At 31.4% G+C, this 14,474-nt stretch overlaps 1 protein-coding gene and 1 non-coding gene across 4 annotated transcripts; one reads left to right on the top strand and one right to left on the bottom strand.

The window, feature by feature from the left end:
• The first annotated feature begins 360 nt into the window (after positions 1-360).
• Positions 361-3,026, top strand: LOC105794168 (mitochondrial outer membrane protein porin of 36 kDa). Of its 3 annotated transcripts, none has more exons than XM_012623197.2 (7): positions 361-518; positions 598-665; positions 1,088-1,198; positions 1,389-1,475; positions 1,645-1,853; positions 2,022-2,334; positions 2,631-3,026. In XM_012623197.2, exons 1-6 carry the CDS (start codon positions 470-472, stop codon positions 2,326-2,328), a joined length of 831 nt encoding a protein of 276 aa, XP_012478651.1. In that variant the 5' UTR covers positions 361-469; the 3' UTR covers positions 2,329-2,334; positions 2,631-3,026. The 3 variants fall into 3 exon arrangements, with proteins under 3 accessions (XP_012478651.1, XP_012478652.1, XP_012478650.1); XM_012623198.2 differs by having other exon boundaries at positions 2,615-3,026; XM_012623196.2 differs by lacking the exon at positions 2,631-3,026 and having other exon boundaries at positions 2,022-2,599.
• Positions 3,027-13,887: 10,861 nt separating this feature from the next.
• LOC128040042 (small nucleolar RNA R71) lies at positions 13,888-13,994 on the bottom strand. Its single transcript, XR_008194702.1, has one exon. It is a non-coding gene; the product is annotated as a small nucleolar RNA R71 (small nucleolar RNA).
• Between the last annotated feature and the right edge of the window lie 480 nt (positions 13,995-14,474).

Below are 14,474 nucleotides of genomic sequence, written 5' to 3'. Positions count from 1 at the left end.
GAATTTGTAAATGTGAAAGGTTAAATTTATTGAATTATTTAAAATTAGGATCAAATTAATAGTATATGTATGTATTGAGGACTCAATGTGTTATTATAACAGTTAGAAATTAACATCATGAACAACCAGAAAAAATTCAATGTTAGTACTTAAATTGAAAATTTTTTAAATTGAATGACCAAAATAAAAATGTAGGTATAATTGGGTGACCATTTGTACAGTGTGTCCTAATAATAATAAACTTACTTTAAATTTTAAAACGTGATCAGGCGACGAATTGCCCAATGTGCCCATTCCTGATATCAGCGGGGAAGGCTTTCTCACTTCATGATCAACGGTCCATAAAACTCCTTTTATTTTCAAATAAAACGGTTTTTCAATTATTATTATTATTCTTTTTCATCCCTGTCTTTCGCAACCAGCCTTCGTTTCTCTCACTTTCCTCTCCATTTTCTCGGCAAAATCAAGCATGGGGAAAGGACCTGGTCTCTACTCCGATATCGGCAAAAAGGCCAGAGGTGAATCTTTTTTCTCCTTTTATACTTTATTTTTCTTTTCAGCTTCCTTTGTTCATTTTTGTTTTTGTTTTAATTTCAGATCTTCTTTACAAGGATTACCAGGCCGACCACAAGTTCACTGTCACTACTTATACCTCCAATGGAGTCGTGAGTTTTTCTTTTTATTTTATTTTTAAATATTCCAGATGATATAGTGAAACATCTGCTCTCTTCAGTTCCGATTGTTTTAATTTGTTTTCTTTGTCATAAACGAATTCGTAATTCATATTTTAGCAAAGCCTATTAATTTGTATATGATTTTTTTTCTCTTATTTGTTCCGAGTATTATTCTCTTTATGGTTGTTGAATTTCAAGATTCTTATGTAAAACATGTTTTCCATTCAGCATTTTATTTACTTGTCATGTTTATGCAACGATCTTTTGTTTGTTCCTTGATTATACAATTTTATATGATTTATTTGTATCTAATTTTTTCCAATACGCTCGCATGAATATCTGATCCTATGAATTTATGATTGATCTAGAGATTTATGATTTTGGCTCATTTTTTCCCTTTTCAATTATGTCAGGCAATCACATCAACTGGGATTAAGAAAGGTGAATTGCTTTTGGCTGATGTAAGCACTGAGCTGAAGAACAATAACATCACAACCAATGTCAAAGTTGACACTAAGTCTACTGTAAGTTGTAGAACAATTTGATAAGTCTTCGAATTTTAAAGGTCATGTTCATATAATCATTGCATGCTATCTCATTATGATGAATACAAAGGTAGGCAATGTTTTGGTCTTGTACTGTTTTTACTCATTGTCAGGGTGAATTCAGTCTTGGCTCAAGTATTATCTCATTCTGTTTTTTTTTATCCAATAGCTTTTTGCCACTGTTACCGTTGATGAACCTGCACCTGGATTGAAGACAATCTTTAGTTTTATTGTCCCTGATCAAAGGTCTGGCAAGGTAATAGACTTCCTTACTCATGCCATTAACTTCTTTTTTTTTCAATAATGCCAACATTTTCTACATCCTAGTTTAGGTAGCTAGCTGTAGCTATGTTTGTCATTTACTTCTGTAAACTTATAGGTTTCATCATGTGGTCATGACATGGTCTTTGTCATTATTGTGACAGGTGGAACTGCAATACCAGCATGAATATGCTGGCATAAGCACTAGCATTGGTTTGAATGCTAATCCCCTTGTTAACTTCTCTGGGGTGGTTGGAAACAATTGTGTCTCAGTGGGGACTGATCTCTCATTTGACACCGGCAGTGGAAACTTTACCAAATTGAATGCTGGGCTGAATTTCACCCATTCTGACCTCATTGCTTCCCTAACATTGTATGTAGTTCCTCGGCGCAGTTGGCTTTAACTTTTAGTTTACTTATTCACATATCTATATTTTCATATGGAACTTCCAGTAAATTGGTTTTTTCTTTCTGTAGCTTGTGCATGTATTCTGTTATTCTGCTTGTGGTTTTGATGAGGTTAATTTGTCGATAACCACAGAAATGATAAAGGTGACACTCTTAATGCTTCCTACTACCACATTGTTAGCCCATTGACGAACACAGCGGTTGGTGCGGAGCTGACCCATAGCTTTTCAAGTAATGAGAACACTCTCACGATTGGTACACAGCATGCTCTTGACCCGTTGACCACAGTGAAAGCTCGACTGAACAACTACGGCAGAGCAAGTGGTCTTATCCAGCATGAGTGGCGCCCAAAATCCCTCTTCACTATCTCTGGAGAGGTGGACACCAGAGCAATTGAAAAGAGTGCTAAAGTCGGGCTGGCCTTGGCACTCAAGCCGTAGGGAAAGGTAATATCATTGTTTGAATGAAGGGAGGCCTTTACTTTTGATTGGTGAAACCGGAAGTCTGGAAGACTTGGGAGAGTAATAATGTGCTTTGAGGGATTTTTCATGATCTTGGATTAAAAAAATAATTGTGATTGGCGAACTGAAATTGGCAATTTGTTATGTTAAATTTGCTAGGGCGTACGGTGTTTTTTTTTTTTTTTTAGAAAAACAAGGCTTCATGTAGCCTATTCATCTGTGAAATGCAAATGTTGCTTACATGCTATTACTTAAGTTGTTTCAGTCATTAAACTTGGCAGGCAGAGGATGAGGAAATTATAATATCTTAAGAAAGAGGATCCAATAAGAAAAGGAAGGGGGCTTTCCAATCGTGGCTTAATCAAGGAGTAGCAATGCAAGAGCCTGATCAATTTGTTAGTGTAATGTAAATTAGTAGCATACGGAATGGAATTATGTGCTTTTGCTTCAGCCCTGAAGGACCTGGAATTTGGGAGAAGGTAAGTTCGCACTACCTAATTTTATTAGTGGAGTCCATTCCTCGTCCCAATTAAACAAAATATAGTGCTGCTGCTAACGGATGCCAATTGATTTAGTTTAAGAATAGTTCAAATGTGGTGAAACCACCATGGAATTAGAACCTAAATTGCATTTTTATCCTTTCTACTCGTAATAAAATGGATAAATTAGTTTATGTATGTTAGATTAAAGAGCAAATTAAAATTTTTTGTTAAAAAGTTTATCAAATTGTACTGTTAAAAATTGGCGTGATTGATGGTATAATCGGCTAGTGATGTGATGTGCCATGTGTATTTTATAAATTAGTTTATGTTTGTTAGATTAAAGAGCAAATTAATTTTTTGCTAAAAGTTTATGAAATTATACTGTTAAAAATTGGTGTGATTGATGGTATAATCGGCCGATGATGTGATGTGTCGTGTATTTTATGTTGATATATAAAATCAATTTTATTGTAGCAACATAAAGAACTTTAACAAAAGAATTAATTTACTCTTTGATCTAATATACATGAATAAATTTACCTATTTTTAAGTATAGGAGTATATATAATTAAACTTCTAATATAAAAGCTTTTATGATATTTTTATTCTTGAAATATGTATTTTAGCAAAGATGCAATGTTACAAGCTTAAAAGAGAGGGACGAGAAAGGGAGAATAGATGGAATTGAGAAGAAGACAGAACATGACGATGGGATACTTTAATTTATCTAGCTCCTCCTTCATTACGTAGTCTTGGCATTATAAATGGGATGAATTACATTCAAGGTTATTATACTATTAATAAGTTTATGTTTTAATCACTTAACTTCAAACTAAAATGGTCATTGAATTATTCGAAAATTATCATTTAAATCACTGGGCTATTAAAACCACTGTTATATAGCCTTATCTATTTGCACTACTTGTACCGATTGAAAACTTTCATTCTTCTTCTCTTTTACAATTTAGCTTTTTTTTTCATTAAACAACATTATTCGTCACAAATCTACGAACTAAAATTTATTCTCCAATCTCTAACACTGACCTTTAGATAAACTTGGATCTAAATGTATATTCTTCTACTCGTTGATGGGTACTAATCTATTATACTGATTATCAAATCGTTGCTTGGAGCTCGTTAGCCAAATGTCTTAACAACCTAGTGACTTAAATAAAAATATTTGAATAATTCAATAACTTAAATAAAAATATTCAAATAATTCAACGACTATTTTGCAACTTTTTAATGTTAAGTGACCAAAACATAAATTTACTAGTAGTTTAGTGACTTAAGTATTGTTTACCCATCTATAGGTGGAAAGTTACAGTTATTCAGTTTTAATTTTGGGAGAATTAATTATTTAACATTTCAACTTTGTAAAAAAGAATCATTTAACCTTTTATTTCCTTTTCAGCCTCTTTTTAACCCTTAAAATAATTGCGTTTTATCATTTTAACTAATTTAATGAAAGTCTTGTTAAAAAATTTAATAGGATGATATGAAATTTCAGTATGTTGAATATTTTAATGAAATATAATTTATTACTTAGATAACCTAATAAAATAATTACATGAGAAAATAATACAATAAATAAATAAATTATTCATGAAATTCAAAAATAACTCTTAATTTAAAGAAAATAAATATAATTATCTAAAAGATTTTTCAAAATGAATGCACACATTCAATATTTTTGTTTGATTTATTATCTTTTGAAACCTCTCGATAAACACATGTATGCATTCGTTTTGAAACCTTTTTTAGATAATTACATTCATTTTCTCTAAATTAAGAGTTATTTTTAATTTTATGTAAGATTTATTTATTTTATTATTTTAATATGAAATTATCTTATTGGGTTACCTAAGTAATAAATTTACAACTCATTAAAAATAATATTCCACATTATCTAAGTTAATCTTTTAACGGTACTTTTATCAAATCGGTTAGAAAAACTGTTTGAAGAAAAGAACAAAAGTTGATAATAAAAAAGGACTCAAAAATATAATTAAAACTATTTTGACAAAATATGTAAATAAGTGATCAAATTTATCATTAAACCTAAAAAGTTTGAAGATGGAATTTTAATTTATATCAATCTGGTATGATATTTACCCACTTTTTATTCCTATAGCATATATTAAAATAAACTATATAAACCTCTTGTCACATTAACCTCTACAATGCACATGAATCGGACAAATAACATCTTTGCAAAATGTTCAACTGAGATTTGAAAAAAAGTTCTATTTTTACACTAGAATATAAAATTATAATTTCAAACAAAATTTTAGAAAAATTAAAACATACATTATTTAATTTTTTAATATATGGAGTAAGAAAAACGGCTAAATTAGAGAGATATGTATTTTTTTAATTCGTCTTTTAGGTTTTTTCTTAAATATTAGGGAAATATGTCATTTTCGAAGAGAGAGTGTGAAAGCGCGTCTAGCTGGACGCGCTTTCCTTTAATGATCATTTTCCCAACGACTTTTTAAATGTTAGCAACGGTAAAATTTTTTAAAAGTCCCAATGATAGTTTTTCCTATAAATATCAGATCATTTTTCATTCTTTTCACTCAAATCCAACTCTCTCTATTCTCTCTAAACTCTCAATTCTCTGGAACTCTTTCAATTTTCTTAATTTTTGTTTGAAATTTTGCCATGCACTTGTTTAAAAATACTATAGTTTTATTTAATTATTTAGTATATTCATTTTGATTAAATTTTCACGAATGACAAACACTCTAATTCGTTTTGACGATAAGTACATTTTCGCCGCTCAAGCGATAATGCTAAGGAGAAATTTTAAATTTTTTTATTTTCAATTAAGTTAAATTTAAATTTTTAAAAATTAATTAATTTATTTTGTCGATATAAATAGGTGGATGATCGTATTTTGGAGGGGTTCAGAAACTGAAAAATATATAGGATTTTTCCTATATAATTCATCACATTTTTACTTAAATTTGTTGTTAAAACCAAGTAATTGTTTAATAAATTAATGAAATATGCGAAAATATGAAATTAGGACAGAAATTATTAAAAGGTGATTTTATACTTTATTATATAGTTTTCATGCATAAAATGGCTTATTTTATATTAATTTGAGCATATTATATTTTTAAGCTATAAAGTGGGTCATGCATGATTAAATTAAATAATAAAATATAAAGTTATATTTAATAATTCATTTTTAATATTTCTGTAACATCCCGAAATAGGGCCTAAACGGAACAGTGGTTGCGAAACCACGAATTCGAGATAGAAAAGTTTATTGTGATTAATTTTTATGATTTATCAATTGATTGGATGCATGTGTTAGAATACCGATAAGAAATTTAAGTGATTGCATGTCTAAATTGCATATTAGGGTTTAATTGCAAAAGTGGGTAAATATGAGCTTTAGATGATAAAGGATTTAATAGAAGTACATAATTGGAGTAGAGGTCCTTAAATAGTAATTATACCATTAGATTTTTATAGACAAAATGGGCATGCATAGATAAAAATAACTAAAGTTTTAATGAAGGGCATTTTAGTCATTTGGTAATAAAAAGAATTAAAAGGGAAAAAGATGGCAAAATGTGCTCATCTTCTTCCATAAGGGCCGAAACTTCAAGGGACTCCATAGCTAGGGTTTCTTCACTTTCTCAAGCTCATAGTAAGTGCATCCAAGCCCTGATTTTAATGTTTTTTTTACGTTTTTGGAGTCCTCGTAGCTCGGTTTAGCTTATTCTACCATTAGTTCATGTTAGGCTTCATATTTGGAAAAATACCCATAGGTGAAATGTGTTTATTTTGATGTTTTATGGTAGAATATGAAGTTTGAAATTATGTTAAACAACTTTTTCTAGGCGATTTTAAGTGAAAACGAGTAAAACGACATAATCGGTAAAAATACCTAATGTTCATAAGTAAGTGTTAGAGTGAGAATTTGATGTTTCAATAGAAGGGAAAGATGTTTAGCATATCATAAAACATAAGAATAAGGCATGAAGTTTAATTTCTGAGGTTTGGGGCAAAAGTGTAAATATGCAAAAGTTTAGGGGCAAAAACATAATTTTTCCAAAGTTCGAGTCAAGGACTGTTTTGATGAATGTGAGTATTAAATAAGCTAAATTTGCTATTATAGATCAAGAAGAACAAAATCTGGAGTTAGACCGGGGAAAGAAAATTGTTGAGGACTAAGTTGCTAGATTTGATCGTATTTTGTACCGAGGTAAGTTTACGGTAAATAAAAGTAATATTTCAATAATTATTATTAATTTTGTTATTTTCCAGCAATTATGTTGTTATTTTCCAGCAATTATGTACTTATTTCATGAAATTATTTAATGTTGACTCAAGTATGAGATGATAGAGAATCAGTGTTAAAAAGTCCCGTTGAAACATTAAGAATGTATCAGATACAAATGTCATGACATTAGGGGGATGAGACCCCATGCAAGACCATATCTGGGACATGGCATGGGCACCGATATGAGAACTCTCATGTAAGACAATATCTGGGATATGTCATTTGCAGTACAGGAAACATCCCATGTAAGTCCATGTCTGGGATATGGCTTTGGCATGCTATTATTAGATAGGAGACCCGAGTATCCTTAGTATTCCAAGTGGTTCAACGGGCTAGTAAAATGACTATGTTACATGAAAGTTCAAGTAAAAGGATAATAAATAGATTCAGGTGAGTTATAAGGGCTAAAAATATCTCAGTTATCAGTTGAGAAAAAATTTTCAGCAAGGGAGGAGTAAGTTATAATCATGAGTTATTTAAGTGAGCAAGTAAGTAAACAAGTAAGAGAGTAAGTAAAGAAGAAAGTAAAGGTCATGATACTTGATGATAATTTATGAGTATAATTATTTATGATAAATGTTGTTATTTATTTGCTTGTAAACTTACTAAGCTTTATGCTTACCCCCTTTATTTTCCTTCTTTTTATAGTATTGCCAAGCCAATTCAAGAATCGTAAGGGCGTTGGAGATCGTTTCACACTATCAACAGACCATCTCGGTATTTTGTGATTCGAACATTTTAAGTTATGACATGTATAGGGACTTAGTCATTTTTTGTGTGTGTGTCCTTATGATATGGCTAATGAATAGCATGTAAATACTCGATAATGATTAGCTATTGAAATGAATTTTTAAGAACATGTTTTGGTGTTATGTATGCCTAATTGATAGTTAATACAAAGAAATTATAAAAGAGTAAAAATTTGCAATGGAATAGTTTTTGGACAGCAACATTGACGTGATTTTGAAAAATCACCAAGGATAGTAGAAATGAAATTAGAGAGTGAATGAGACATAGAATTAAATCTTATTGAGTCTATTTTCACATGAAAGAAACAATGTAGGCAAAGAAATTTTATATTTTGTAATATTTGAATTTTAGTGAGACAGGGTTAGAATGGTTTTTGAAGTCCCCTATTCTAACTTTAGGAAATCATTAAAAATTGTACAGGAAGAATTATGAGTCATAATTTATATTTCTAGATTCCTTAGTGAGTTTTTTTCAATGGAAATAAGCGGAAGCACCATATGAAGCCCTTACAATGAGATAATTGATTTCTAGTGAATAGAGGTCAGAACCGTCGGACAGTGAAACATAGGAGACTTTAACGAATTAACTGTTCTATTTGGCTAACCCAAAAACTCTAGAAATTTTATGATAAGAAGATATATGAGTCTCGTTTTAGGAAAAATTTACGGATCTAAATTTTAAGTTTTGTAACTCGAGTTATAATTAAATTAGTAACTGTCACGCAAGTAGACAGTTTTATTGTGAACAGTGAAATAAATTATTTTGATTTATTTAAGTATTTGGAAAATTTTTAATGTTCCCAGTTTGGACCCGAACCATTTCTGTTGCATGTTTTAGGGTCTCGAGGGCCCTTTTTAGGGACATATTGATTGAACCTGAGTGAATTAATTTGAAAAGCAAATTTTTATGCTTCAAACTAGTAAGTTAAGTCAGGTAACATCTCGTGCTCGACTCCGGCAACAGTCTCAGGTAAAGGGTGTTACAATTTCATTAATAAATTGGGTTTTAATTAATTAAGTAAATTGATTAATTAAAGTGGTTAAATTATATTATTTGGTCCTCTAAACTATCTACTATTTTTGGACAGGTCTGAGAATTTTCTTCTAATTGCAAAACCCTCCAAATTGGGGACCAAGTCAACCCAATTTTCGGCTGCAAATGGATGTCATAAACCATTTTTTTGGTTTAATTATACAAATTCCTTGAAGAGTTAAAGAAATTAGAGATTTTCCTGAAGATTTGCTAATGACCGAGTCTTAGTCCTGAGTTGTTGTGGCACTCAAATTGACCAAAAATCAAGGGAAAATCAGCCACCTTTCCTCAATTCATGGCCGGCCAATCTTGGAGAAATTTTCAAAGGATGGACACTCCTATTTTTAGCAAACTAGCTCCCTTGCCTCACCTATAAATAAGAGCTCATTTCTCACTTTTTCAATCATCCCTCATCCCATCATCTCTCACACAAGCAAACCTGAACGGGCAGTATATTCAAAGGTGTATTACAAGTCATGATCTTGAAAGGTTGGTAGAAAGAGTGCATGAGTTGAACCAATGTGATCAAGAGGAACCAAATGAGCCAGAAACCGAAGAGTCAACAAATAAAATAGAAACTGAACATGATTTAGTTACAGACACTGAAGAAGAAGAATCTGATAAGGAGCCAAATAGTCCTCAACTAGCTGAAGGAGCTGAAAAACTTGAACCTAGGGTTGAGCCAGAAAAAGAACCAGTCAAGCTAAGTGTTGAACCTGAATAGACAACTCCCATGCTGACTTCTGCAAATACTTCAAGGAAATTAGAGTTGCCAATTTTGATGGATATGTGCAAATTCATGCACAATCAGCAACAAACTTACTGGAAATATGCAAAAATTAAAGATGATTCAATTCGAAATACTTTTAAGAATATCTCTAATACTTTTTTTCATGAGTTCCCAGATGCTATCTTTGAGACATGGACGGAAGAGACTAAAGATGCAAGCAAAGATGGAGCTAAAGAAGACAAGGGGGATAAGTCAGAAAAATAAAAGGGGGGATTCTTGTCTTCTTAGTTATTTAATTATTTTTAGGTCTTTAGGAATTTATTTCTTTAGTAATTAGGATTTAATTTTTGCAAAATAAAACATAGCAAGCATGAATAAATACTTCTTTAGAAAGAAAAAGATTAAGTGATGTGGCAATGGGAATGAACATGTCTAGGATTGGGTAATTAGGAAAGACTTGGTATTTAAGTAGTCTTAATGACTCACCTCTCTTTACAACCTTACCTGGTGTTCAGTTTTCATTCATTACTTTATTCTCGCAATGAGGACATTGCTTCTTTTTAAAGAGGGTAAGGCAAATTGCTCAAATTTTTACAATTTTCAAGTATGTTTCAAATCATTCTTTCATAAGTATGTCTTAATAAGTGAATGTTTAGAGAAATTATTTTTAATAAGATAGCTTTTATGCAAGCATGAATGATTATTTTATTTGAGTGATTGTATGTTATCATGAAAAATGGAATGTTTTTATGATCTTAGTCTTAGGTAATGTTTGCCATGAAAACTTAGTTTCTCTTGAGATTAGACATGCATGAAGGTTTATATCTTTAGAATTGACTTAGTAACTTTCTTGAGGAAAAATCCTATGGGATATAAAAATCTAAAATGATATAGGCACCATTTTTCTTTGGATTGTTTGAGCCTTTTCATTCCCACCTTATGATATTAGACCCTTGAAACTATAATTTTGAGCATAAAGGCCTGTTCATTGTAAAAACCTACATTATAAGCCAGTACCATCTTTTTAAAATTATCCTAATTTTGTGCACCTATCTTAACTAAAGTTGTCTTGGGAATCAAAATTATCCTAAGATGTATGTGCGCATGCTTAAGAAAAAAAAAACAACAACAAAGACAAAGAAAGAGTGAAGAAAAATTTGCTCAGTCTATAAAAAGAAAATGTACGAGTATGAGTTCAAAATAAGTTTGGGGGAATTCCACAGGTTCACTTGAAGAAAAAGGTTGAATTTCGAGAAATCTAAGATAAGTTAAAGGTTAAGATTTTGAAACCAAAATGCCCCATCTCTTAAAATCCCCACCTTTAACCGAGCCCCATTACAACCTTATGAAAGACATATTGGTTTGATGATTATGTCACCTACATTAGTGGAGAGGAAATATTAAGTTCAACATATGAAGATCATAAATAAGCTTTATGATTGTTTTGCTTGATTGATGAAAAATTATGTTGAAAGAAGAATATTATGTATAGCTGGGACATACATGCAAACTATGATTCATGTTGACATATCTTGAAACTTAGAATAAAATTTTCAAAATGTTTGTATATGAGTTACTTGTTAATAAAGAAGATCTATGAGCATGAATTTATTGTTGCATGATTATGAGACAAAGATTGATGCTACTTACACTCTTAGCAAAATTTGTCTTAGCAAGACCTTGTATTGTGCATGAACATTACTCGAGATGAGCAATGATTTAAGTTTGGGGGTGTGTAAACTGAAAAATATATAGGATTTTTTTCTATATAATTCATCACATTTTTACTTAAATTTGTTGTTAAAACCAAGTAATTGTTTAATAAATTAATGAAATATGCGAAAATATGAAATTAGGACATAGAAATTATTAAAATGTGATTTTATACATTATTATATAGTTTTCATGCATAAAATGGCTTATTTTATATTAATTTGAGCATATTACATTTTTAAGCTATAAAGTGGGCCATGCATGATTAAATTAAATAATACAATATAAAGTTAATTTAATAATTCATTTTTAATAATTCATTAATAAATTGGGTTTTAATTAATTAAGTAAATTGATTAATTAAAGTGGTTAAATTATATTATTTGGTCCTCTAAACTATCTACTATTTTTGGACAGGTCTGAGAATTTTCTTCTAATTGCAAAACCGTCCAAATCGGGGAACAAGTCAACCCAATTTTTAGCTGCACATGGATGTCATAAACTATTTTTTGGTTTAATTATACAAAGTCCTTGAAGAGTTAAAGAAATCAAAGATTTTCCCGAAGATTTGCTAATGACCGAGTCTTAGTCCTGAGTTGTTGTGGCACTCAAATTGACCAAAAATCAAGGGAAAATCAGCCACCTTTCCTCAATTCATTGCCGGCCACTCTTGGAGGAAGTTTCAAAGGATGAAAACTGCTATTTTTAACAAACTAGCTCCCCTGCCTCACCTATAAATAAGAGCTCATTTCTCACTTTTTCAATCATCCCTCATCTCATCATCTCTCACTCATTCATCATTCTCTCAACTCTTTTAGCTATATTTCCCCTTCATCATCCTTGCATAAGGATTTTAGCAATTAAGCCTCTTAAAAAACCCTTGGTCGGCCACCTTGGAGAGCCATCAGCAAAGGAGCAACACAAAAAAGCGTCAGTGAGAGTCTTGGGTGATAGCCACTCTGAATTGGGTTTAATATTTATTTTCTTTAAATTTAATTTAAAGATGTTTGCTATGTGTTCTTTGTTCTTTTTTACAACAATGATAGCTTAATTTTATTTAAGCTAAGATGATTATTTTGATTAAATAATATTTATTTGATTCATGCTTATAATGTTTGTGCCCCAATCGATCATGTTTTCAATTAAAATCAAGTTTGTATTTCGTTCATACGTGATTGAAATGCACCTGAAGTAGCTAAGCGATCCTAACCAGACGACGGCTAATGGACGCATAATTGAAATGAGCATGCTCAATTTAGATCCTAACCCGATTGAATTGTAGGTTGCAGAATAACTCTTACCAAGCTCTGTTATCTGCATAGTTTTTAGATTTGTGTGATTAAATTGTTTCAAACCTAACACGTCCCTATTACCTCACACGAATGCTAAGAAACCCTTAGTAAATAAGGATCAGTAAAATGCGTATTTACTAAGTAAAGGATTCCGAAAGGACCTAATGTGGTTTCCAAACTCATGAAAGATTGAGTTGCCCTGGAATGTTTTTTTGAATGTTATTAAGCATGTTGATAATAAATTGAGTTTAATTAAAGTAATCATCCTAGTTTATTTTTGTTATAATTGTTGCAAATTGTGTTTAATTTTACTAAAATCTTTTTCATTCATATAGTTTGCATACTTAGGATAATTTGCATTAGGGATCATTGCATTTAGTTTAAATCATCACTTCTCAAACTATATTGTGTTTTTTATTTACCAAATTGTTAATATAATTTTACAAATTAAGTGACTTAGCACAAATGCAATCCCTGTGGAGATGATAACTATATACTTACTTATTACTTGATAACAACTGTGTACACTTACACAAACCCCAATGTTACAAGTTTTTGGCGCCGTTGCCGGGGATTGTCGACTATTTCCATAGTTTTTTTTTCACAAAATTATTTATTTTCAATTCGACTTATTTATAACATTACTAACTTATTTTTTTAATTTTTGTGATTTTCTTCTCAGGTGTTTATGAGCATAGATTGAATTATCGGTTTACTCATTGTAGACCATAAAATTGAACAAACTTTCAGACAAAGAAGACGTGAATGAACAACTCAAAGACAAGTCGAGATGGACCTTGGAAATCAGAATCAAGACCAAGGTAATGAAGCCGATAATGTATGGAATCCTATCCTCATTGCCGATGATAGGGATCGATGCATCAAACAATATGCTGTGCCACTTTTCAGTGAGTTAAACCCAGGAATTAGAAGGCCAGATATTGAGGCAACCCAATTTGAATTGAAACGAGTGATGTTTCAAATGCTATAAATGGTGGACCAATTTAGTGGTATGCCCACGGAAGATCCACATCTCCACCTTCGATTGTTTATGGAGGTGAGTGATTCATTCAAGATAACCGGTGTGACTGAAGATGCACTGAGGTTGAACTTGTTTCCATACTCGTTCGAGATTGAGCACGAGCATGGCTAAATTCATTACCACCAAGTTCCATATCTACATGGCAAGAATTAGCAGAAAGATTTTTGGTTAAGTATTTCCCACCTAGGAAAAACGCTAAGTTAAGGAACGAGATCACAACTTTCCAACAATTGGATGATGAGTCTTTGTATGAGGCTTAGGAGCGATTCAAGGAGTTACTTCGTAAGTATCCTCATCATGGGATTCCTCATTGTATCTAGTTGGAGACATTCTATAATGGTCTCAATGCAAATACAAGATTAATGTTAGATGCTTCAGCGAATGGTTTAATTTTTTCTAAGTCTTATAATGAGGCTTATGAGATCATCGAGAGGATCGCGAGTAATAGCTATCAATGGCCAACAAATCGAACTGCTTTAGGAAGACGTGTAGCCGGAGTTCATGAAGTTGACTCCTTCACTTCGTTATTAGTTCAGGTATCATTTATTTTCTTTATGTTAAAACAGTTAACCATTAATAGTAATAATAATTTTACAACTCAGCCACCACGTCCGTTTGAAGTAGTTTCCTATGTGTACTGTGGGGAAGGTCATTCTTTTTAGAATTGTCCACCAAATCCCGAGTCACTGTAGTATGTGGGGAACCAATATCAAAATAGGAGTGGACAAGGACCCCATTCCAACTTCTACAATCCTTCATGACGTAATCATCCTAACTTTTCTTG

This window comes from Gossypium raimondii, chromosome 3 (assembly GCF_025698545.1).
Source record: "Gossypium raimondii isolate GPD5lz chromosome 3, ASM2569854v1, whole genome shotgun sequence".
NCBI lineage: Eukaryota > Viridiplantae > Streptophyta > Magnoliopsida > Malvales > Malvaceae > Gossypium > Gossypium raimondii.
Note: the sequence above shows the minus strand (reverse complement) of the source record. Positions and strands in the feature narration are given on the sequence as shown.

What these genes read in the sequence shown, in the direction of transcription:
- LOC105794168 (XM_012623197.2), top strand. Translation starts at nt 470, where the DNA reads ATGGGGAAAGGACCTGGTCTCTACTCCGATATCGGCAAAAAGGCCAGA. An exon ending in CTTATACCTCCAATGGAGTC is followed by an intron (nt 666 to 1,087) that starts GTGAGTTTTTCT and finishes CAATTATGTCAG; the next exon opens with GCAATCACATCAACTGGGAT. An exon ending in CTGATCAAAGGTCTGGCAAG is followed by an intron (nt 1,476 to 1,644) that starts GTAATAGACTTC and finishes TTATTGTGACAG; the next exon opens with GTGGAACTGCAATACCAGCA.